At 35.0% G+C, this 26,978-nt stretch overlaps 2 protein-coding genes across 5 annotated transcripts; both read right to left on the minus strand.

Annotated features, from left to right (window-relative positions):
• On the minus strand, positions 6,412-8,201 carry LOC109706620 (protein ODORANT1-like). Its single transcript, XM_020227565.1, has 3 exons — positions 8,016-8,201; positions 7,586-7,715; positions 6,412-7,128 (listed from the first exon to the last, which is right to left on the minus strand). Exons 1-3 carry the CDS (start codon positions 8,149-8,151, stop codon positions 6,522-6,524), a joined length of 873 nt encoding a protein of 290 aa, XP_020083154.1. The 5' UTR covers positions 8,152-8,201; the 3' UTR covers positions 6,412-6,521.
• Positions 11,290-26,820, minus strand: LOC109706618 (mediator of RNA polymerase II transcription subunit 23). 4 transcript variants are annotated; one of them, XM_020227563.1, is made up of 21 exons: positions 26,657-26,820; positions 26,515-26,558; positions 25,688-25,787; positions 24,639-25,541; positions 24,046-24,283; positions 23,325-23,542; positions 22,784-22,997; positions 22,255-22,541; positions 19,631-19,714; positions 18,257-18,351; positions 17,386-17,548; positions 17,034-17,279; positions 16,402-16,572; positions 16,188-16,301; positions 15,947-16,072; positions 14,448-14,596; positions 14,049-14,289; positions 13,210-13,972; positions 12,541-12,722; positions 11,809-11,912; positions 11,290-11,716 (listed from the first exon to the last, which is right to left on the minus strand). In XM_020227563.1, the coding sequence occupies exons 1-21, from the start codon at positions 26,741-26,743 to the stop codon at positions 11,518-11,520; spliced, it is 4,728 nt and encodes a 1,575-aa protein (XP_020083152.1). In that variant the 5' UTR covers positions 26,744-26,820; the 3' UTR covers positions 11,290-11,517. The 4 variants fall into 4 exon arrangements, with proteins under 4 accessions (XP_020083152.1, XP_020083151.1, XP_020083150.1 ...); XM_020227562.1 differs by having other exon boundaries at positions 22,255-22,535; positions 24,639-25,598; XM_020227561.1 differs by having other exon boundaries at positions 24,639-25,598.

Here is a 26,978-nt window from a genome sequence, read left to right on the forward strand (position 1 = left end):
TGAAGATTGAATTTAATCACTTATTCTGTTTGTTTTGATGTAACTTGATACTAGTGAAATTAATTCTTTGAGTTTCATTATTTGTTTTGATGTAAGTAAATGAATTTCGTTACTTTCTAAATATAATGGTAAATTTATTCCTATAAAATTCAACCTATTAAATAATTAGATTCCTCATTGTTGTTTGGAAGTAATCTTAATACATTGTCAAAAAAGAGTAACTCTAATCTATTTTAAAGAAAGTAGAGTTTATGTTTTCATATTTAATAAATTGGTTAAATGCATACAGGTCCCTGCAAATATAGTAAATTACAAATATATCCTTATAAAGTTCAACTTTTATATATTGTCTCTCCAAAAGTTCTAATATTTTCAAATATATTTTTCTAGTTTGTTACCGTTATAGAATTGTTTATATTTGAAGTGAACTGTCAATTTTGCCATCACTAATATATCCCTCCAAAAGCTACAACGGTATAATATAAAACGGACAAAAATATCAAATTATCTCATAAACTGACCAAGGTTAAGTATTTAACTTATGGTTAACTAAAATTTTCCCACAGACTCTAACGGCATGAACATATTTGAAAATATTAGGATTTTTGTAAGAACAATATATGAAAGTTGAACTTTATAGAAATATATTTGCAATTCACTATATTTGGTATGAAATTAATCCTTAATAAATTTTTTAGAAAAAATTAAGTGTGGTGGAATTTGAGTTCGATACTCTAGCAAGGAAAGTCAAGAGTAGATGAGCTAGAGATCTAACATAACTCGAGTTATATTATTTTTTTGACTGAAGCAGTAGAACTTGAGTTCTGTCTCTTTACTTAGACAAAAATCAAACAGCTCCTAAAATATAGAATGGTCCATGAGTACTTGAAGAGATCAGTGATGCGTCCGCATTTTTTAACTAAATTTTCTTTTTCAAAGGAATTTTTTTTTGGCTAAATTACAAAAGCGTTATCTGCAGTTTCATCTTTTCCTCAATTATTCTTTATATTTTGGTCATACGTAATGTAAACTTATCAAATAACGTAGATAAATTGTCCACATAAAAAGAATTTACATGCTCGAGGGAGATATCATTTTTTAATCTTAGCTCTACCTGCAAATAATCTAAATATTCAGAAGTTTTATATCATCTAAAAACATTGGGTTAGTGCAGATTTAAGATAATACCGTGCAAGGTTGAAATTATGAAAGAATTAGTTTGTCTCTAAAATTTTAAATTACTCAGAAAGAAATAACTGACAAAGAATTAAATAAAGGACTTTTTTTGCATTTGACCCTCTCAAAATATTTTTTTTTTATAAATAATTCCATCAAATTTATAATTACAAATTTAGCCCTATCCCCGCCACGTAGGCGCCACATCAGAGGCATGATGTCAAGTTGAACACGGTGAACCATTCACCGTGTTCAAATATAGTGAATGGTTCATCGTGTTTTATATGTATATTCTCCCTCCTTTTCCATTTGCAATATTTATAATTTTTCGCAATGCAATACATATATATTATATTTTCTCCGAGCACGGCACCGTGTTCAGCTTAACAAACTGGCCCCAGCCCCGCTGACGTGGCGCCTGCGTAGTAGGAGTAGGGTCATTTTTGCAAATATAAATTTATTGGGACTATTTTTAAAATAATTTTTTTTGAGTGTGCCAAATGCAAAAAAAAGTCCTTAAATAAAAGAAATTTTGAAAGATACGAGCTCAAGACGTCCTACATAATACCATGTCAAACAAGTATGTTTTTTCAAAAAAAAAAAAAAAATCGTACTTTATAAATTTATATCAATTACGAATAAAATAATTAAAAAATTAGCGAAAGTAGGACTATATAAATTCTTATCCTTAATTCATACTATCGGCTAGCACCTCTTAAAATCTTCGACTCTAGTAGTAGAGAAAATTTTTATTAAAGTTCTCTTAATTTGTTTGCATGTAACTAAAGTTATAAACAATAACTTTCAATTGAACTAAATTTGCAGTGAAAATCAATTTTTTGTTATTTATTTGTTATTAGTTTTTCCCATCTCTTTTTATTTGGTAATTAACTTAATTTGGAATTAGCTAACTAGGGCACCCGCAATTATAACGTTTTGAAAAAGTTGACTTTCGATCGAAATTATTTTACAATGAACCAAATAATAAAAATGAACTTATATAGTTCAAAATTATTTTATCTTTTTTCACTTTTGGTCAAAGCGGCGGCCAAAAGAAAAGTAAGTGATATTAGAGAACCGTTGGAGCACAACTTGTCTTCATGAACTCCATCGAAGTCAATGTGTTAAGTGTGGTCAAAAAGTTCTAGAGGCCTTTGACCGTTTGAAAAATTAATCTAGTAAAAAATAACTCAGTATTAGTTTTAACATTTTTATTTATGTGTATCGTGAATATAAGATGAACTATGTAAACCACGTGTGCTGATTAAAAAGATAACAGAAAAGTTCGAATCAAATTTGAACCCTCTTTAAATAGAGAAAAAATTTTGGACTAATTATAATATCATATTATCCAAAAAAATAAATCTAATTTTAACAAAAATAGGACTGCGAATGTATCCTTATTAATTACTGTTCTCTCACCATTAACTGATTTAAATTCAGAAAGCCTATCGTGCTCACCAACTCTGTTGTGAGTCACACCAATAATTTAATAATTTAATGATAGAGAGATATACATGAACATGACTTAGCCAAAAAAATAAATCTAATTTTAACAAAAATAGGACTACGAATGTATCCTTATTAATTACTGTTCTCTCTCCGTTAACTGATTTAATTAAGAATTTTCGTAATTCAGAGAGTCTATTCTGCTCACCAACTCTGGTGTGGTCGAGTCGCACCAATAATTTAATAATTTAATGATAGAGAGATATACATAAGCATGACTTAGCTATCTGAATTGATTCCAGATATTGAAATATATATCATCGCAGTAAGTAAGACGAAACACGTCAAAATCGCACGAGCAAATGCCACAAATCTCTTAATTAACGTTTGAGGGCCTAAATTTCTTTTCACAGCCTCACTATTCATATCATTTAATGTGGCAAATAATTAATAAATAGCGGAGACACGTGAACATGACTTATTGTAGTCAATCTCAACGTAATAAAGCAAAATTTGGTTTCACACATGAAAACAACAGTAATTAATTACCGTGTGGATACTAGAAATATACATATTCTTGCATTCATATATAACTAGTGCAGAGTTAATAATTAGCGGAGACACGTGAACATGACTTATTGTAGTCAATCTCAACGTAATTTGTCTCCCCCCCCCCCCCCTAACCCAGAATAAAGCAAAATTTGGTTTCACACATGAAAACAACAGTAATTAATTACCGTGTGGATACTAGAAATATACATATTCTTGCATTCATATATAACTNTATATTTACGATTTATTGATATATAGAAAGCTATAACATATTAAGTACAGTTAATTTGTATGACTAAATTTACATAGTAAGCAGAGGCCCCCGCGCAGACTGACTTAGCGAGCACTTATATAGGTCGCGGCTCGGCTTCGCGGGACGATGCTTCTTGAAGGAGACAATGTTCTTCAGAGGCTCTTCTTCTTCTTCTTCTTCTTCTTCTTCTTCTTTGTTAACACAATGAGAGAAAGAGGGAGATGAGTGCGGAGTAGGAGATTAGACGATGATATTTTTTTATGGTGTATGTAAAAGAGTTACAAAAGAGAGAGGGTAGGAGATTAATTAATGGAGGAGGGGAGTGGTGCATGTAAAAGAATTACAAAAGAGAGGGAGTGGGAGATTAATAGAGGAGGAAAGTGGTTAAAGTTATAAAATAGAATCTTAATATGGTGCATGTAATTAAATATTGCATGTAATTAGAGTAGTGGTGAGGTGAGTTAGGCGTTAAGAAAAGAAGAAGGTGGTTTGATTTAAAGTTGGATTTACAGTTACATATAATTAAATATTGTAACTTACATATAATTAGAGGAGTGAGAAGGTGAAAAATTGAGAGTTGAAAAGAGGAGAAGGTGGTTTGATTTAAAGTTAGCTATGAGAAATAAGAATAACATGCCACGTGGCAAAAAATATTGTGGCTTTATATAGGTTTATAGATAGTCAGAGCATACGTGAAGCTTTAATTACTATCATCTCTCAGCAATAATCGTCATCAGAGTATAAAAGCGTAAAAGCTTAAAGTTTTTACAAAAATTTATGGCAAAATAAATCAATTTGATCTTTCACGTTGAAGTGAAAATAGAATATTGGCTCTGAAACAACTAATTAATATGGAAATAATATGAGAAACAGAATGTAAATAAAGTTACAACACGTAACTAAATGAGATACGTGTGCACAAAAATGCAATATATATATATATATAGAGAGAGAGAGAGAGAGAAATGATGAGTACGTTTATTAGACTTGTTTATATGACGTATACCAGAATTAAATTAGGCATTAGTGTATTTAAATTGTTGAACTTGTCTCTTAATTTTGTGATTCTTGACTTACCACCAAACTAATAAAATCAAGTATTAATTAATTTCTATTAAGTACTAGAATTTTGTTGTAATTAACTAGTGTGCGCATGTGTGTAAGTATTACTCAGCTCAAAAAGTCGCAAAGTTGTGGGGTTCGTACGTTCATATGAGTACACTTCTGGAGGAGATGTGGGCAATGCTCATTTAAAACTAAGAAATTAATTTGAAATTAGGAAGTGTTATAGTCATGGTTGCATCCGTACGTAAGCCTTTTCCACGTTGTCATAATCATGAATATATATATATATATATATATATATATTAGTATAATCTATATTTATTAAATAAACATATCTAAAATTAGGCTATATATCTATGATAAATATGTAATATAATATATAGTGTCATATAAGAAATAAAAATATATTTATAAGTTATACAAATAACTTACTAGTGAGTTGGCTTTGATTAAGTAACTAAAGATATGCTGTATTTAACCTTCACTTTTTTAGAAACAAATAACTTACTTTTTAGATAGTTAATACTATCCTACCAAATCATACCTATCAAAACTTTTCTATTTAAATCTAAAATTAAATATCTTTACAAAAAAAAAAAAAAATCTCATAGATAACATCTAAACAGGGCTTAAGTTGATGATATTTTAACTGTTTATTCTATGTCTTCTCCACTGGACTAATATTTTTTTTCACTGACCAACCGTCCCTAGAGCAAGTGGCAAAGGATTTGATGGTTGGTATCCGAGATCCAAGTTCGAATCCTAGTTGATTTACATATTTAGTTAAATTTATTTCTAAATAAAATAAACGAAACAGGTAGCATGCTACCTATTTCTCAAATATATATATATATATATATATATTCACTGCACACTATAAGAAAATACTATTATAAGGATTTTTTTAGGCAACACTTAGAAAAAACATTCCTACAATATAGCAAACACTGATATTTTAAAAAACATCATCATATAAAATATCTATTATATTAAATTAATTTATTGAATGATAAAATTTACTATTATTTTAATTTTTTGATACTTTAAAAGTAAAATAAAAAATTTTGATATTTTAAAAAGTCAGAATATATTTTTCAGACACTCGACACAAAAGTCGGCATATATATGAAAACTCTTTATTTAACGACACTTTCAAATAGATAGTACATTATTTTCGAACGCTTTTTAATATCGTTCAACGCCGAAACGAACATTCTTTAACTATATATATCTCTAAGTCAATAATGATCTCCACTTTCTTGCTAAGTTAAAAATAATCTCCTTGGGTACCGTTTGGTTCGGGTATAAGCAAGAACTAGCTATTACAGGGATAGGTACAAGTATAGGGATAAGAAAAATAGCATTTGAATGAAAATTGGATTGTTCCCGAGGATAAAAAAAATATTAGGAAGTTTTATATAGAAAATGGAGGTGTTGGTGGGAATAACCGAGAACTACTATTCTTGAATAAAAATTTAACGTTTGGGTATAAAGGGGGGGATAAGAGCCTATCCCTATCCCTATTCCCAAACCAAACAGTGCAAATTAATAAAGAATTAGTCATATACGCGAAAATCCTCTCACACCTAATCTTACATGTACAAGATAAAACAAGTAAACTATACCACGGGTACTAACTAAAAACACAATAAAAAATAATAATAAATATCGTCAGAAGCACAACTTTATAAAATATACAGAATAGCTTAACAGTTCTATACCCATTATAAATAAAATTAGGAGTCAACATTTTAACTATATATGATATACTACATAGTATATAATATAGATGATATAATATATAGATATATATAGTATATATATTAATAGTATATATATATATATGTACGGTGTGAATATAATTAATATATAAATAATATATATAAATATTATTATATATATATATATATCTAAAGGATTAATCCATTTGATAATTACATCTTTCACCTTTGAAAGAACAGAGATGAACTCTCATTCTTGTCACATGATCTCAAAGCAAAAGCTGCATTATAGAGACTAATTCATGTCAGAAGAGCTCCATTTTCCAAACTTCCTGATCAAAAACAGCTCTAGAATCTTCCCCACCATCACCACAAGAGAACTCCCACCCCAGTACATCATCAAGCCCCAGGAACAACACTGGCTCTGCCCACTCCATGGATGGGACCACCATTTCATCAAAAGATGCGAATAAAACTGAAGAAAAAGAAGAAGAAGAAGAAGAAGAGTTGGAACATGAGGAAGAAGAAGAAGAAGAAGAAGAAGCAGCAGCAGCATGTGGTGCAGAGGGAGCTATGATCTCATGGGGTTGAATCATGGGCACTTCATCAGTGTTAAAAGCAGGGGAATTAGTGTTGAGTGGTGGGTCAGTTCCTTCATGATTAGTTGTGGTGTTTGTGGTGGTGCTCTTCTCCAGTGTCTCCCCATTTGGCTCCTCGGGAGGAGGGCCCTGGAGCTGGTCATGAACCAGTTGGTCGTGGTGGGGCTCATGATCAGGTGGTGGGGAGGAGATGGGCTCGTGAGTGACGGGGTCTATGCCCATCTTTTTGAGCTTCTTCTTAATGTGCGTGTTCCAGTGGTTCTTTATCTCGTTATCAGTTCTTCCGGGAAGCCGAGCTGCAATTTTAGACCACCTAAAATGGAGAAACGAAATAAATGGTTAGAATTTCTTTTTTTCTTTCTTATATAAAAAAAATAATACTGCACCATACATTCCAAACAAACATATAATAAACATACCATCCATCTAATAGATAGTATATTTTTATTAATCACACGAATATGTCTAATGAGTGACACCCTAATCATTAGATGAATAAAGTGTAAAATATACGGTTTTTTTTTTTAAATGTGTACAAGTAGCTTTTTTTTATTTTCTTCTTTTAAAAGAAAAAATAGTATGCCGCTGAAATTTAATTGGTTTATTATATGTTNCTCTGCTTAAATCTTTTTTGAAAAATAAAGTAAGGTTAAAATGTCACATAACGCCAAAAAAGAAAAAAAAAGAAAAAAAAAGAAAGAAAAGGAGATGTAGGAAAAAGAAAGAAAGAAGAAGAAATAAAAGAGAGAGCAAGCGAAATGAGAGCGAACCGGTTCCCAAGCTGGGCATGGAGATCAATGACCAAATTCTCCTCAGACTCTGACAGCAAACCCCTCTTCAGATCAGGCCTCAGATAGTTTGTCCATCTCAACCTGCAACTCTTCCCGCACCGCAGCAGTCCTATAAATATATATACACCCCAATTCAATATTAATTAATATATATTAATTAACATTAACAACCAATTAACTAAACCTGATCAATGCATTACTTAATAATAATGAACATAAAAACCGAAACATCAGGTGGTATTTCCAACACTCAAAGCTGCTCCTTTTACTGGAAACCAGTAGCTAATCAAACAGCAAATGAATTATTTTTTAATTTTCTTTGTGTGTGTGTGTGTGTGTGTGTGAATAATTAGAAGAACGTACTCCATGGTGCGATTAACATGCAATTTGGATCAACTAGAAAATTAACCTGCAAGTTTGGGCACAGCCCTCCAGCAGCAGTGGCCATTGTTGCTGAGGATGAACTCGACCAGCTTCTTATCCTCCTCCTCAGTCCATGGCCCCTTCTTTAGCCCCACCTTATCACAACATGGTTTCCTCCCCATTAATCTTCTATATTTGTGTGTGTGTATATATATATATATATATATATATATANCACAACTATCACCACCACCACCACCTTTTATAAGGGGAGGAAGTAATACAAAGGCTCAAGCACACGTGTCAGGGTCGGAAGATGTTGTGCTCGCACGTGGGAGCTGGTTTTTTTTTCTTTTTTCCTCAATTTATCCTTAGGCTTTTTATGCTAAAATATCTCAAGATCTAAATCCAAAAAAATCTATTATCTTTTTTCTTTTTCTTGGGGGGTGGGGGAGTGTTTAAACATTTCCGCGTCGAAGAGTATTGCGGAGCGCAACCACCTTGGAAAATACGGCCGGGAAACAATCAATAAAATCTGCTTTTTGATTTTTTGAATCAGAGACGTGTTGATTTTTAATTATAGAATGGAAGTCGTTAATGTAGTGATTTCAATATTGTGCAGGCAGGACAAAATAGAAATGTGAGATTAATGCTGCGCAAATGCATGCACCCACGGAAACCATCACTCACATTTCATGCGCCGACAGCTCAGACGGGTCTGCTAATCTTCAACTTTTCCGATCCTTATTGAGCCGACTGTCTAATTTTTTTAAAAAAATTTATTATTATTATTCAATTTTTTAATTTATTTGATTTGAATTGATCAATAAAATTTCGACTTTAAACTTTTGAAATGCGTTGTTTATTTTTGTACGTTTAATTAATATCTTTTATATAATTTTTATAATTATACATTTATTAAAATAAATAATTATATTAAATTTTGAAGTCAAAATATTATTGACGGACTCCAATCAAACAAATAGAAAGATTGATAAATAAAATTAAAATTTTAAAAAATTAAATAATCGATTTAAAATAATTCATAATTTGAAAAAATTGTTGTAACGATCCGATTCGCTAGCAATAATACTCATTGAGTACAAACCATTAGCCCAAAATGCTTAAGTCCAGTTATTCTGTTTAGCCTAATCAAGTTTATATATCCTTGCACCTAACCGTAACTACCCGATGTGGACTATTCGGGTGTTACAGCTGCGTACGGTTTAACCTATTAAGTTCGCACGTGATTTGTTTTGACCTGCTACTTCATACTTGCGAAGATATATTAATGTGAAAAACAGATCATGCATGCAGAGATCAACACTTGAACCTTATAAAAGGTGTTAACCATTTCCCGCTTACCCGAGAACATGCCCAATCGATTATATTCTGTTGCTCTAATTTTTAAAAAAAAATCAGTTGTTCCACGTAATATCAAAGCATTAGATCTTAAATTTGAATACTACTAGACTTACCTACTATTTATTAACTAAAATCAAGGTTTGCACTAGTAATTCGAAAGCAAGTCACTCCATCTTTCAAAGAAATATTAGGCTATTGCACATAACTTAACCACGCGAGACTTGGCGCTATTATCAAGTATTTTACTATTATTATCTTTAAAATTTGTGCCGCGGTGGATCATACGGGATCAAAGCTTCTGCAGTAGCAAGAGAAGTTCGGCAGCAAGAACAATGAGCTGCAAAGATGGGCACATAAGCAATTGCCTGGAGATTTTCCGATTGTTTTCAAGAGCATCCAAGCGGCCTGCGTTGATTTCCCTTCACAAATCTCAACTTTTGCGTTTATAAAAATGAAATAACATTATTTTCAGGAGTTTTTTTGTAAATAGTCCCCTGAGCAATTTTTATTTTAAAAATAGCCCTATCAAAATTAAAATTGCAAAAATGGCCCTGTCTCTGCCACGCAGGCGCCACGTCAGCGCCACGCGGGCAGGACTGGGGCCAGGGTATTAAGTTGAACACGGTAAATCATTCACCGTGTCTAAACACGGTGAATGGTTCACCGTGTTTCTTACGTACTTTTTANAATAAATTATATATATATATTCCGGTTTGAATTCGGATAATATTTCGGATATCCATATCTATTGACATCTCTATTACTTATTTCACTTTTCAATAATACGTACTAAACACGGTGAATGATTCACCGTGTTTGAACACGGTGAATGGTTCACCGTGTTCAACTTAATATACGGGCCCAGCCCTGCCCGCGTGGCGCTGACGTGGCGTCTGCTTGGCAGGCCCAGGGCCATTTTTGCAAATTAAATTTTGACAGGACTATTTTTAAAATAAAAATTTGTCTGGGGTCTAAATGCAAAAAAAGCCCTTTTTTTCAGGGTTAAGTCCTTATAAGAGTATACGATGACTGACTTTGGCAGCATCTGGACCCAATGAAAGTATTTAGGATGCGTTTGGTTCGCATTATGAAAGATTACTAGGAATAAAAGATATCTGAGAATTTTATTCTTATTCATCCTATTACTAAGAATGTGAAATTTCTGTGTTTGGTTCGCACGGTAATATTAATTAGCCATGTTATTTAATATTACAAAAAATATACAATTTATTTATTTATTTATTTAATTTTAGATAATGTTACCAAAAGTTTCAACACCTTTTAAAAAAAAAAAGAAGAGAGTATAAATTAGAAAGAGAGAGCATAATTAAAAAAATAGAAAAAAGAAATATATAGTCAAAATTAGAGGGAGTGAGGGAGTTGAAATTTTAAAAAGAGAAAGCTTCGTTTAGAGAGAGAAAAAAAGTTGAATTTTAAAGAGAAAAAAATAAATTTAGAGAGATATAAGGTTAGAGTGTAAAGAAAAATAATATTAATTAGCCGGCGGGTAGAAAGAAAGAAAGAGATTAGACATATTATGATTACCCCAATCTATTAATATGAGAATACCTATCATCCCTCAAGAGAATGAGATTAGTATTTTGGGGTGAATCTTATTCCCAAGTGAATCCAATATTACCAACTAGATTACTTAGTGCGTTTAGCCAAACACCGTCATCTTTTTTTATTCCCATTGGATTACTAGGAATCTTTAAAAGATAGCGCGAACCAAACGCACCCTTAATGAAATCAAACTTGCAGGTCCGCCAAATTGTCAAGCAAATTTTAAGCTTGAAACTCTCCCTGCATAGAATATTTCCGAAAAATAACTCTGTCCCCTCCCTTTACTTCTTATTATAGTCAATGCTGCTAAAAATTAGTTAGAAGTATCTACAAGTCAAACGGCTTTTGAGCTGGTGAGAGGTTTCGACGATCTATTATCACCTCACAAGATGTTATTAACAATGTGGCTATGGTTATGTTATGATCATGTTGTTTTGTTAACAATTTGGCTAATAAGCCATAGGGATGAAAAGTATGCTGCACCACTGGAGTCTTGATCAATCTATGCTAGTTTTAATTGTTAAATCCACACTAATATATGCTCTGAGTTGTAGTTTAAAACCTTACAACTAGAAATTAGATAGAGGTTGACAATATTAGAGGCACTTACAAGAAAACAATTATGCTGGATTCTGCAGCTTCGGATGAGTTGCGGCATAGATTGAAGAGTTCAGATCGGTCTTCAAATGCGAAAGAAGATGTTGAACATCCGGCTTTAGTAGTTCCGTCACTTTGCCGCAGAGAGTCAGTATCTCTGACTTGGGTTTACTTGTGCTCTGTACAGGCCCTCCTTGGCCTTCGTACATGACGGCGTGATGCCTATATTTTGGAAGTTCCAGAACAACTATATAAGGCTCTTGGAATAACGACCATGTTTAACATGAAAAAGAACAAAAATGAAAGAATCTTACAGGAAATCGATGAGGTCTGCGATCTCTGACACATCAGTAGGAGCAGAGGACTGCGAGTTTTTCCCGAACACATCGACCAGCACGTTGAACAGCAGAGCCAAAGTCTAGACGCCACATTAAGTAATATATCTTCGTAAGGCTAATGAAAAGCACTAAAGATGATCAAAAGTAGATAAGTAAACTTATTTTAAGAAAACAAGGAAGACCACTTAATGAAGTGACAAAATTAAATGTCTTAACCCAAATTATTATCTACATGATTTACAGTTCCGTGCATTATCTACATGATTTACAGTTCCGTGCAGCGCTGAAAGGATATATTGTACAGAACACAATGTTTTAAGGTCAACATGGAAAAGATAAATAAGAGCTTTTCAGGAAGCAGCATTTTGCTCTTTTAATTGTGTAGACCAACCAACATGCATCGCACATTGGCACGCTCTGAAGCTATTATTATAACTGAACTTGATGGACTTACTCTAAGAATTCAGTACAATTTACAATGCAATGAATGAAGACAAAGGAACCAACTAAGAGATGCAAGTACTTCTAAAGTCTAGAAAAGCATTATTTCAAATTTTAGCTTAATGACTTTGCAAGAAAAGGAAAAAAGTGTTGCACATGCCTTGAAAAGAGAAGATAATTGTTACATACTTCCAATTATTCTGGACAGCAGATATAGAGTCCAGGCTTCCAGTTTATGTAAGGGAAATGTTTAAGCAAGTTGCATACCTTCATGAAGAAAGGGCGACCAAAGGCTAGACGAGGTAGCAATGGCCCCAAAATGCGGAAGGCTATTCTTAACATTGCAACAGAAGTCACAGGGCGCAAATGCTTTATTATTGTATGTGTAGATTCTAGCCATTCTTGTGGAAGATTGCTAAAGAAGGCGTGCAAAAGAGCAACGATGTTCCCTGAAACAGTTACGCGAGGGGAATTTATAAATCCGCGAGGGGAATTTATAAATCAATTTCAAGTTAACCAACTGCAGAACCTTTGATAAGCATGTTCTCACATCCAGCATTCCAGCATTTCATTTGACAAAATTCAATGAAATTATCCATTTTCTACTAGGACAAACCAGTTAAATGAGTTGACAAACGGATCTTAGCACTCATAACAATTTCTTTTCTAAATAGGTTAACTTCATCACTCTGCCCATTTGATATTCAAGCTCCCTCTTTTTTCACTTATTGGTCCAAGCAGACAATTGTTTATTTGATAATGTAAATTAGAAACCTCTCTCCTTTTATGCATTGATAATTCACAACTCTAGTTCAATAAGGAATTTTCTCTAGTTTTATATTGTCAATATAGACATAATTACAATGCATCGAAAATTATATACGGTAACTTTAGCTCCATCCAACCAAAACAAAGCCACTGAAGCTTAAATCTTACCTATCGCGGTAGAAGTGTTGTCCTGAGAAGCCCATGTTGGGTCTAACAGAGCATATCCAACAGCAGAATCCAGCTCCTTGATCGACCTCTTACTGTCAGCAAGCCACCAACAATCTTTTATGATTCGCGATGCTTCCGAATACAGCTGGACATGGAACTCCGGAGGTAGCTGTGCCAAAAGAAGGCCACATGCTTGGATCATCAAACAAGACAACTGTTGACAGGAATAGCCGCTTCTGGAAACAAAGTTGGAGCAATTGATTCCCGTCGGGGATGCTGTCGAGCGGCTTGTGCTCATTGTTTCGGCACTTCCACCTGATGGAGAAGTTGGTAGAGCAGGATTTTGCCCAGGCCCACTTGACAGTCCACTGCTGGACTGTATTAGAGTCGACTGTACATGGACAACCACTTGAACAAGGGAAGATACGATTTGGGAAGCTGATGCTGGGAGTGAGAGGATCTCAATAGCAGCTGTTTCCAGGACAAGCTGTGTGTATGAACCAGGATCCTGATTTTGATAAAATGCTTTTTGGCCATCAGAATTATTGATTGTGCCAGACTGAGGAGATGCTTGAGATTTATTAAAAGCTGCACGCCCTGAATTGCTGGAGGAATCTGTCGAGTCTGATTTGGACTTACTATTCAGAGAAGGTATAACATTATTAACAAGGCCCAAAAGAAGGTTGGCAAAGTAGTCTAGTGGGGGGCAGCTAGCAGGATTTGATGAACCAACATGCTGAGGAAATGAATCTGAAAAAGGAATCTGAGGAAACTATTGAATTAGTAAAAGAACCAGAGGAAAAAAAAAAGAGTAATAAAGGCACAGATGAATCTTTTACCTTAGAGATATCGAGTATTTTCAGTATTCGTACTATTAGCTTGCTTGGGAGGTGGCCATAAAAGTATGCTAGAATGTCCCGGACGAATGTAAATCTGAGAGGGTGGAAATTAAGAAGAGACGAATAGAAAGCAAGAACTCTGTCGGAAATATCTGTGGCGTCATTTTCGATGAGCCTATAAATAATTAGTGGGATGACTGGCAGCAAGCGTGCTGCAATATCATCAAAAAAGACAGGGTACCTGCAACAATTGATAAAAGCATAATTTACATCAAGATTATGCAGTGCCCATACATAAATATTAGACATAGTATCACTCCAACAAAGTGTCCCACTGGATTGTATCTCAAAATTGATGAAGAAAACAAGAATTCACAAATTATGAAAAGCAAATCTTACCGGTCCTTCCATGAAAGATGGTTCCCCAGAGCATGCTGAAGCTCAACTCTCTTTGGTGGTTGATTGTTAAGCCAGTGCTCGGGAGGTGAACGATTTGAACAGAACATTTTGATTCTTTTCTGAAGCTCGGGTCTTTCGAGCAGACTTATCTGTGAACAGTAGTGCCATCAAGTTTGTAGCTTCCTCATTTCCCAAAGCAGATATAGACAGTAAAGTGGGCACTGAAGTGATGCCCTTGGCCATATTTCACAAGCATGATTTATAGTGGAACAATATCAAGCCAATAAGCTAAAGTTCCGACTATATGACGTGCAAACCATTACACAATTCCAAACATATAACAGCATTTGTTATTTTCACTCCCTGACAAACAGCTATGCTAAAACATTCAAAAAGTCAAATAAGAGAATGTTGGCAAGTGTTATGACCATGTATGATTACTTAGTATGGTTACAGTCAAAGTTAAACTAGGAGAAGTTTAAAGAACTCATGCTAGTTTGTTTTTGATGAAGATCAAGACTGTTTAAAACAACAAGATTCGCTCAAATGAACAAACCAAGGTAAGTTTCTATCATCATACCATCTGAATTATCCACTGCATCTTGGAATTGATGTGCTTTACGTTTCAGTCAATCTGGTTTGAAATACTTTGTGTTAAGAGTTCTACAGCAAATATGAACCAGATACAGATTCATTTGAACTGATTCAAATACCTTTAGAAACAAAACTTTCTGCATTTTCAACTGGTAGAACCTCGGCAGCAAACAGAGTTTCATATGGAGTTTGTGAGCTACTAAGCCTACAAAATCTTTTAAATATAAAAATAGGTATCCAAGATTTTTATTTATATTTATAATTACTGCTTTCTAAAGGCGGTGAATCATTCACCGCTTTTACCCTAATTTACATATTTCCTACATCCAAACTTCAAAAGATGAATGGTATTAAACACTAAAAATAGTTTTAATCCTTTGAAGAAAGCAGTGAATGATTTGCCGCATTTAGAAAGCGGTAATTCATTCACCGTATAGACCTAGCTTTGTAAATAATTTTTTTGGAGGACTTTTTATAATTACAGTATTTTCTAAGTCTATTAATAAAAAAAAAGAGCGTTTCATACCTTGCAACTTTTCTAAAGTTTCCTGAAATTTATTGAATCAGTTCAGATGGGTTCAACAGGTTGGAGTTCTACAGAAGTTAATTTTTTGACCAGCTGAGAGCAATTGGGCCGGTTGAAGGTCACACCAGCGAACATCGCTGTATTATTGCAACCAGTCAATCGAAACATTAAACCAGTTGAGTTGACTGCTGGCCACTATTATTTTCAGTCGTCTTGAAAGAGAAACAGTTGCATATGTTGTCGACAGCTGACTACAATTTTTTTTTCCAAATTGCTAATAATTTGTACCTACCTCTTCGAAAACAGTAATTACATTACAGATTTTTCACGTGGTTGTTCTCCTAGAGGTGACACTATGTAAGCATGGAAGAAAACATACCACGATACGCAAAGCATAATGGTCATCGTCCCTGTCGATAAGGGCTAGAAGTAAAATATCCAAGGGAAGTAGCTCATGTGTCCAAATAAAAAAGACAAGATTTGCAATTGCTTTAGAGAGAAGATCCTGCATAGTAAATGCATAAGAAAATATTAAAGTGGACCTACTGCAGCAAATATAATCAGCATACAAAACACAATAAAAAAAATTTACTTATACCAAATATTAACAAGAATTAGACCTGCGGAAGATGTCCACGCTGCATTTCAACCTGGATATGGTGAAGAAGAACATCCACCATAGTATAAATGTTAGATGTCACTTCTTCTGGCGAAAACTCCCTTAAGACACGGCCCTGCATTGAAACTGTCACATGTATCCCAAAAAAATAGTACAAATATCAATTATCTACTAGAATTTATATAAGAGAGGGTGAGTGAACGATAAGGTCATACAAGATTTGTACTATTGATGCTCTCAGGATGTCCGTTCATCAGCATCCATGCACCAGCGCAAAGATATTGTCGGTGCTGAGGAAAGCTATGGCCAAGATAGGTCATTACATAAGTAGGATCAGCAGATGGTGAAAGAAGCTGAGTGCATTGATTGATAACTGTCGTTTCGGCCTAGAGTAAAGAACATACAAGTGAGAAACAATATATATAATAAAAGAGGCGTGAATTAAAATTATTTTTCTTTTTTGGTGAAAATATAACCTATTTACGACAGAATAGTGTGCCCCAAGAAACTGAAAGACTACAAGTGTCAAGCATCACTAATGATGCTTCTAATTTTTAGTTCGAAACAAGCATGCCAGAGTACATATTGCCCTAAAAAAATCCAAAAACTCAATGATTGAATCACGCTGAACAAGAAAAGAGATGATAAGCTAGTGTGAACTCTGCATTCTTTGGAGTCACTCTAAAAATCATTGATATAATATAGGGATAATATTGAAAAATTATGTTATGACAAAATCAAGAAGCTTAATGAGGGGATTGATCCACTATGTTCTAAGATTTGCCAAAGAAAAGAGGAAAAGAAACAAATGGAAGGCATAAATAGTAGCTAAAGAAGAACAACAGACCTGCTGCCATGCTTGGATGGCTTGGCCCCTCTTGTCTATCCTCCCTATCAAAGAATCCCGAATAAGAGGGGGAAAAAATCGTAGAGTTTTTTCCGACCACGTATGTTGGCTAGTTGCCATTATTTGATCAAGCAACGGCTGGAGATAAATCATGTGCTCCACTTCAGCAATTCCACGGGTTTTGATGGTGATAGCAAGGCTAATTATTGTTATTCGATTAAGTGTCTCGGTAAACTCTGTTGGGCCCTGCAATAACAGTCTTGAGAAGAGTAAGCATAACAAAATCATATATCAGCAAAATTTGAAACTAAGATAGCAAATCCTCATTGGTAATTGTGTTACTTCCAACAACCTTTAATTCTTTCTTCACCATGAAGAAGTCCCGTATTGAAAGAATCAAATTCATGCATAAGTTTTCAGCCAATCTGAAAAGACGATGTTCCCCACGTTTTCCCTTTATCATCGAAATTATCTTTGTAACATCATACATTAAAGCCTTGCTCTTGCCATGGTACCTGCAGACAAGAAGAATCTGATTGCTTCAGAAAATGCTTACTCTGTTCAAATTAGTTTTTCCCCTTCTATTTTCTGCACATTGAAGAATCTCAAAAATACAAAAAACTAGTGCAAACTTCCTCGAACTAGATAGTAGAAGTTTTAGATCCACTCATCCAAACTTGTCCTAATGTTTGGTATACAGGCTGCACGAACACCATTCCCCATGTTTTCCTTTCAATTGACACAACATGGCAACAACAAACAGGTTTAAGTTGGCACAATCTCTTTTTTTTTTCTTTTGGTAAGAAAACTTCTAATCATTTAGCAGCAGTGGAAAGAGTACAAAGGGGCGCACACAAAACCTAGGTTTTCAAAATCTCTTTCAGATATCTACATGAGAAGCATCATCTGCAACTTAGCATAATCGAGTACAGAAACTTTACCAAGTTACATGGTTGGAAATAGAAACTGTAAGTTATCAACATTTATTCAGACAAAGTCAAAGGATTTAAGGTACATCTTGAAGTATAACAATAGCATGAGTGATCCAGCAACATGCAATACATAATATTTTGACTGAAATTTATCTTTAGACATAAGAAATGGGAGGCACCGAGGATGTTTAAGCTCTAGATATTCATCCACTGAAAGAAGACATTTCAATCATGGTATAACTTCAAGAAATCTCTTCAACGGCAAACAAAGTAAACAGATAAAGAAAGCACCTGTACAGAGGAAGTAATCTATAGTTCAATATTTCAAGTAGCAGGAGGGATACACCAGATTTGCTCAAAATAGATGGAGATCTTTGTGTCAAAGTCTGCAAATTATAAAACAACATTAAAAGGTAAGAATAAAATAAAATATTCTGACAAATTGAGTAAAGCTGGATTGAGTGTCATAACAGAAGAATCATTTGACTCAGAAAATATTAAGTCATCAACAGCATGGTATCAAATGAACCACATGAAAAAAGAGCAAGATAATGCTTGAAGCGAGCCAAACTGTGATAAGTGTCCGTGTACATATCTTTCAGCTTCAATGAAGCTGTAACACTACAGTTGATCAATAACATAGTAGGCAAATTTTCTGAAAAGCAACGATTCAATGAAAAGATTGTTATTTTCTTCCTACTCATAACAGTTGCAGCAAGTAACAGATACCAACCAATAGCAAGCATCCGAGTACTGCTTAACATGGAAATTATGTAGCAATTTTATAGCATCTTCACTATGCAGATTCATTTTCGAGGTTAAGCAAGAAAGCATTCTTTAAAGTGGCTTTTAAAATGGATCATGCTTCTGTTTTAATACAGATCATGCTAGTATTAAAAGGGCATGATATTACTTGTCCCATATTCCTAGGGATGTCAATGGGTATGGATACCCGAAATTTTATCCGAAACCGAACCCGAATGAAACGGATATATCCAATGGATATGGATATGGATTCGGCTATGGATATAAAAAATAAAAACCCGACGGATATGGATTCGGATATGGATTTTGATTGTACCCGACCCGAACCCGACCCCGACCCGAACCCGAATTTATTTTGTATTATATATATATATATATATATATATATATATATATATATATATATATTTGATGTTATATTTGAATTTGTACTTTAAAATTTTAAATTTAATATAATATATTTTGAAATATTGAAAAAAGAAATAATTGTTTCGGGTTCAAATTTTCGGGTTCGGGTTCGGGTTCGGATTTCGGATTTTTGGTCGGGTTCGGGTTTGGATATGGATTTTTAAAATCCGTCGGGTTCGGGTTCGGGTCTCCGGTTTGGAGTCGGGTTCGGGTTCGGGTTTTTAAAAATCTGCCCCGAATCCGACCCGTTGACATCTCTACATATTCCTCCCTAACCCCTCTTGTGCTGTTATCGATACATCCTACTTCAATAAGGACTTGCACACCACGTAATATAAGGCCAGCACACCACTAGCTGTCGCATGCACAATGAAGACCCATAACTTCACAACCTGAGGGAAATTGTTCACATAGTCCAATAGCATCTTATGGCAGAGAATAACTTGACTACCAAGCCAGTAGAAAACAACAGAATTCACCGTAAAATTTTACCGTAAAATGGGGCCGAAATAACGAGTGAGGAGCAATAAGAAGCAATCTAACATAAGTTTCAACCATTGCAATACTTGGAATAGCCTGCAAAATTTAAGCAGTACTTTAGCAGCATAGAATCTGATTGGTGCACAATAATAGAAATAAAATGGAAATTTAACAGCTCTAATTAAAGGGCTAATTTCCTTAGGAGATAAAGAATCTTTCTTTTCTGATCAGAACTCAGGCAATGACTTATACTACATAAAGGCACATCAGGTTTTACGCACAAAAAGCTAATCTTGTTCCTTGTACAAATTCTAGCACTTGCCTGAGAAGATTCTCTTGTCTAAAAAGAAATTTACGCAACGTTAATCCTCTTAAACATAATTAGATATCATATTTACAACCTTACTTAGAATGTGTTTTGACAGATTCTTAAACATTCTAAGCAGTCCCCAGAGAAACAACAATCGACTAAATGTTTATTAAGCTAAGCACAATGAACTATGATAACATAGGCATTTCTCTCTTTCTAATATTCATATGTGAAGTTAACTAAAAATTCCACAGAAAGACACAAAACAATGCACAAACGTGGAGTAGCATATGATACAGGTTAGCAGCATTGCTGTACTAAAGGAAACATCATGTTTTTTCCTTCTTGTAAGGAGTACCACAGCTTTGATTGCCCAGGCTTTGCCAAATGCCCCAATCTGGCCCAGTAAGAAAAGTTCCAGGCTTTCTGGATGAAAGATTGTCATGCCACTAGCACGGCGCATGCCACTGTGCGAGCAGCATGGCACGGCATGGTGGCACAGGGTGTTCCAACGTCAACACAGCCCCTGTGCCAGTGGCATATCACTAGAACATTGGCATGCATTGCCGCAGGTTTCTTACCTAAATTTTCATGACAACTAGTTTTTAACTTTAGAGTATTTTAATATCTGTAAAGGCTATAAAAATGGTTTACATACTATACTATATTATATCTTGCACAATAAGTAAGAATAAAGTCATAATCATCAAAATAAGCAAAGAAATTATTTTATATTATTATTAAAGTCTATGCACGTAACCAAAACCAAAGTCATAATTGAATAAAAATTTATAGGAAAAGACTAATATCTATAAAATAATTAGATCTAAAATGATAAAAGAGAATCTTATATTTGTATTTTTTCCACTAGAAGTTGGTCTTATAATGTGACGGAATTTACTACTTGGTCCAAATGTTAGTAGATTTACAAGATTTATATATTTTAAGTATGAAAACAACTTCTAGTGGAAAAAATACAAATATAAGATTCTCTTTTATCATTTTAGATCTAATTATTTTATAGATATTAGTCTTTTCCTATAAATTTTTATTCAATTATGACTTTGGTTTTGGTTACGTGCATAGACTTTAATAATAATATAAAATAATTTCTTTGCTTATTTTGATGATTATGACTTTATTCTTACTTATTGTGCAAGATATAATATAATATAGTATGTAAACCATTTTTATAGCCTTTAGAGATATTAAAATACTTTAAAGTTAAAAACTAGTTGTCATGAAAATTTAGGTAAGAAACCTGCGGCAATGCATGCCAATGTTCTAGTGATATGCCACTGGCACAGGGGCTGTGTTGACGTTGGAACACCCTGTGCCACCATGCCGTGCCATGCTGCTCGCACAGTGGCATGCGCCGTGCTAGTGGCATGACAATCTTTCATCCAGAAAGCCTGGAACTTTTCTTACTGGGCCAGATTGGGGCATTTGGCAAAGCCTGGGCAANGAGAGAGAGAGAGAGAGAGAGAGAGAGAGAGAGACCGGCTACTATACTCTTATGAGTACGATTGCCTTCGTACTCACAAGTTGTTTTCGATGATAGAACTTCCGAATCGACGATCCATACTGCTAAACATGATTTAGAGCATATGAAACTTCTAGAAATCAAATTTCATAACTTTTCAAAATCAGTTACCTTGCGATCAAAAGATTTCAAAATTGATAATTTTTAATGGTTGACATGGGATGCTCGCTAGTTTAATGGTGTAAAAAAATCAGGAACAGTTGAATTTTTGATAGAAAATTCTATTCACTATATAGATAGAGATCCATAACTCCAAACTTAAATTAAAATTCCGATCCTCTATTTTTAGGAGGCCGTTTAATTTTGACTGTTCATTTTATGCTCGCTTGATGAACTTTATTATGATTTTAAAAATTACGAAATTTGTTTTCTAGAAGTTTCAAATGCTCTAGATAATATTTAACGGCATGGATCATCAATTCAAAAGCTCCATTGAAAATAACCTATGAGGACAAAGAGTTCTATATACTCATAAGAGTATAGTAGCCCTACTCCACACACACTTTCGGAGGCCTGATCATCCTTATGTATTAAAGATAAAAAATCATTAAACAATCAACAGCATGAAATAATAATTCCAAATGACGAATCCTAGCTTCCAAACATCAGTCAAATCACTATTATTTTACACAAAATATGGCCAAGTAAAAAATAATTGTAACACAACACAAGGTACACTTGCCTAAGAAAATTATGCTTAAACGTACATCTTGAACAAGAAGATATTGCTAAGGATGTATTGAGAATAAGAAAAGACAAATCGTAAAAGTATCACTTTTATACCTGGCCAAGAAATATGGCCTCTTCAAGTTGATAGGCAAGCTTTAAGCATAAGTTGATGGACAGACCAGAAAGTAACGACATAGAAAGAGGGTAAGTTTCTCGCATCATCATTACTCTTTCATTCGTCTGTACATTAGAAGCTTGCAGTAAATCTGTAACTCCTGCTGACGTAAACCAATTCATCACAGCTTCGCAAGCAGGTTGTGCCATGGTGAACGAAAGAACCCAAAACATGCCCATTGATCTATCATCCAAGTTCATAAAATCTATCATACGCTCCCCTGAAACTAGAGGAAATATGTATATAAATAAAAGGTAATATTTAGTCAAAGCATAGACAAATATGTAAAACAAAGCGAAAACAAAAATTAGAACACTACAATTCGCTAGGTCCTAGATTTAATACAGCCAAAAGTAATTTTTGCAACAAGGTCAGAAATACAAAAAAACAGAACATGCACATCGTTAAGTACTAGATTTGATGCAGCAGAAAGTATTTACATAGCATTAGATGTGGCCTTTGAAATACCTTTTGTCATTTGCTTCCACCATTCATCTATCTGCCTTCCTTTCTGAAGCTGATCACTGTTCAGATGCTCTCTGATAGACGTGTTGAAAGACCAAATGCGTAGAGTTTGGCTACTACTTATGAAGTCAAGAAGAATATTTTGTGGGTTGATATTATTTGAATCGAGATTTTTGTCTTCTTTATGGAATGAAATAATCTTCCTAGTAGTCTCAACCTATCAAGAAGAACATGATTGAGATCAAAAAACATAAAACAACAATAAGACATGTACCGACCGTCCCTAGCGCAAGTGGCAAAAGGGCTTGGTAGTTGGTACCCGAGACCCAAGTTTGAATCCTAATTGACTCACATTTCTAGCTAAGTTTATTTCTAAATGAAATAAACGAAGCGGGTAGCATGCTACCTTTCTCTCAAAAAAATAAAAAAAAAAAAAAAAAAAAAAAAAAAAAAAAAAAAAAAAAAACAATAAGACAAGCAAATGAGGCGTGGATTGACCAACATGTATGAAAAACATATGAACTATTGGATGAATATGCACTACCTTCCTTGGATCTGAACTTAAGGTGTTCATCACAATCTCAATACGAATAATTTGTGCAAGCAACCATGTCACATGATTGCTTCGAAGGATCTGCTGATCACCCTTAATAACCCGAGAGGCAAGTTTGTCAACAAAATCTAGGAAGTCAATACAGCCGCTCTTCATAAGAAAGAAAAATATGTCTGCAAATAGAAGCCACTCCAGCCAGCATTGTGTCTCTACGAAAAGAAGGATAAGGTGTATAAAATTTTCAAAAGGCTTGAGCACAAAATAATTTTGAATAACGGAAACAAATAGTACCGCCAAAGCATTTAGTCCTAACTATTCCTCTATTTACCTCAGCTGCAGACAATATCTTTGTCAACCGAATACTATTGTGTACTTACTCTCATTCTCAATTTTCATAGTCCCCTCTCTTTCAACGCACTATTGAGTGGCATATATGTTTAAAACTCGTAAAAAGTAGTGGCAGTGGTAAACTATTTATCCAGGCGAACTTGAAAAGTGATATCATGTTCTTTACATACAATCACAATACACATCCTGTGTATGAATCACATGCACAACTAGCCTCTTCATTCATACCTATATAGCATGATAGAATCTTGCAGGACTAAACTGGCATGTTTTAAGTGATGCGCAACTAATTTTTATCCTGTCATACAATGTACAAGTGAAACAAAAACTGAAAGAAAACAAATGGGAAAATGCATTATTGTACCTGTGTTTGTCATTTTCAACAGTTCAATTGTTCTATCAGCAACGGCTTCACCAATCATTTCTGGAGAGAAAACAGCACCAGGCGTTGATGCTTGCTGAGTATGTGGTCTATAACAAGGGGCACTAAGAAGTACACGCCTCCACCAATCAGGTGATGGAGTAGTACGAAGTGCATGCCTCAAACAGCGCAAAGCACGCTCCCAATCTAAACTCCCCCTAGGAATAGAATTTGCAAGATCCTATGCCAAAATCAGTATAAATTATTACAATCATTGCAAACTGAAGGCTCAACAAATCATGATGAGGTTAAGGATGCAATTGCTGCCAAGAACTTTGAGAATAAAATACAGCCCACTTTCAGTAAATTGAATTGTTTGTTGTGGGAAAGTTAAATAAACTCATATTCTTTCAGGTTTTATTTCAAACATAGAATTAATAAAAGCATGCAAAGTATAGAATGTCAATGAAGAGGAAAGTTGTCTCCTACATGCCGCATATGTCTACTGAAGCAGATACCTGTGCAATAAAATAAAAAAGAAGAGGGAAGGATTGTGTAAAACTATAAGGAAAAAAAAAAAAAAAGCGCTTCCTCACCTCTCCATGCAAGGGCTCTCCTAAAACACTGGGATAAGTAATAGGAGAGTACCGCAAATTTGCAATTGGCTCCCCAGCTACAGCAGGATAGGATTGGGTCATAAAACGGTGAGTCGCAAATGTTGGGCAATGAAGGTGTTGGTCCAGCATCTGCATGTGCATAGCCACCATATCCCTCCTTTTATGAATCTCCATAATCATGCTAAACAACACTTCGTCATCAGGAATATTGTCCATAAACTGTAGACTACTGCGAAGAAGTTCATAGAAGGGAATACGGCATTTGTCCTCTGCAACCAAAGTCCATAAAACATCCAAACATAGATGCATCCATTCGTGCAAAGGCCTCTCTAGCTTCCAGTTTTTCATGCCATCAGATTCATCTAATCCTTGTTGCCTTTGATCCCAATTAACCAACCAATTTACCATGTGCTGAAATATCTCAAAATGGGTAATTGGCTTTAGATTGGATTCAAGGCCCATAAGAATAACCCTACACGAGAGCTGGCGAAGATAGTTGCTAGCAGTGCCTCTAAGGTACTGGCTACCTCTTGTTCCACTATGCTGCCCAGAGCCAGACAGCTCAGGAGGTTTAGCCGGAGAAAGATTTACACTTGCAAGTTGGTCGGAAGTTGATTGGGCAGGTGATCCTATTGCATGAATTGCTGATAGGGGCGACGCCGGATTTGAAGCATGATAGTTTGAAGCATTAGGAATCACGGCTGAAGAGGTTGGAGATAACACTCCACCAGAAACTGAATTCCCCTGCCCAGCTGATGCCTCTACAGAAGAAACTGCAGAGAGAAGAGAAGGGAGGAAAGAGTCCCATTTCAGATAGCCTATGCTGCACAGGCTTCGTATAGCAAACAGGAGGAATTCGGATTGTGGCGCGTGGCTACTACACTGCACAACAAAAGATATAAGAACAGACTCTGTGACAGCGCGAAGTTGCTCCTGATCCTGAAGTACAATATAGGCCTAATTATAAAACCTTCCAGAGAAGTGTTCAGAATCCACAAAGAGGTCAAAAAGGAATATCTCATACTCACTGGGAATTGTCCTTGCAGCTGCTCAAAATCTATGACAAACTGCTCGTCGTGGGGCGGCAGCTCTCTGTTGAGAGCAGTAACCCTCTTCTGCATCTTGTTCCTGCAGGATTAAATTGGCAGTGATCAATAGAGCAAACCGTGTAGTTAATATTCGCTTATGGTCGTTCGCATAGAGAGAAGAAGATAGAAGAGAAGAGAAAAAGGAAAGAAAGGGAATGACTTCCTCTTCTGCTGTTTGAAGTCTAGAGGAGAAAATAAGAGAAACTAAGCATTTTTAATTCTCTCTCTTTATGCCCAGAAATGACCCAAAATTGACCGTTCGACGGTTTATTTACTCGCCATTCCTTCTTAATCCAAGTGAAAGAAAACAACTTTCTCCAAAAATTTCTCTCCTCCTCTCCAATTCCTCGTAATCCCAACAGAGAATTAAAGATCTTGAAAACATCATGAAAAAATTCTCAAGAAAAGAAGCCCGAGTTGTTCAAAGTCTAATGCATAAAGAACTCAGAAGGAGACATTGGTTAGAAAGATTATCTTTATATAGAACAGAAAATATAAAGTTTCAAGAGAGAGCAACTGCCGACACCACGTTAATCGAAAAAACAATTCTAAGACTTACAGCTTGCTTACAACTAACATGATCCGACTTATGATTTGAAGACATCAAGATTAATCAAGGATTACAAAAGAATCATAAAAGGCCACAAAATTCGACTTATGACGGGGAACTAGGATTGCAAAAGAAACAATCCGATCACGAAATTCAGGTGCTAATTGGCAAAGATTATGGACAAAACGTAGTGAAGTGATGCGATTAGGAGACTTACGCGGCCTCCTGCGCCGGATCATCGGGTCTCTGCCGCGAATTCCTCTGAAAAGTGGGGAAAACATTAGGGTTACCAACGCGAGAATAAGCGGAGAGATTGGAATCGGAATTGGAATCGGAATCGCAATTTGAATTGGGATTACTCCGAGGTAGAGGTTGAAGAGATCGACAATGGCCGATCGAGCCGGGTGGAGTTGGAGGGGCCTCGGCCCCCTCTGGTTTTGCTCCATCTCCCTCTCCCTCTCTCTCTCTCTTCTGGTTACAGCTTAGAAAGGGGTTTTTGGAGTTCTTGAACCCCGGTGGGTGAGTGAGTTCTCGGGGACGAACGGAAGGCGACTTATATACCCGCATAAAGTTCGGTCGCGTGCGGAGTCCGACGAAGTGGACGAGACGTGGGGCCATCGGCCCATTGGGCCGGGCTCTAACTCACGCTAGCGACGGCCCAATTAGATATTTGTAGTTTTG

The sequence above is a fragment of the Ananas comosus genome, linkage group 2 (genome assembly GCF_001540865.1).
Source record: "Ananas comosus cultivar F153 linkage group 2, ASM154086v1, whole genome shotgun sequence".
In the NCBI taxonomy this organism is placed as follows: domain Eukaryota; kingdom Viridiplantae; phylum Streptophyta; class Magnoliopsida; order Poales; family Bromeliaceae; genus Ananas; species Ananas comosus.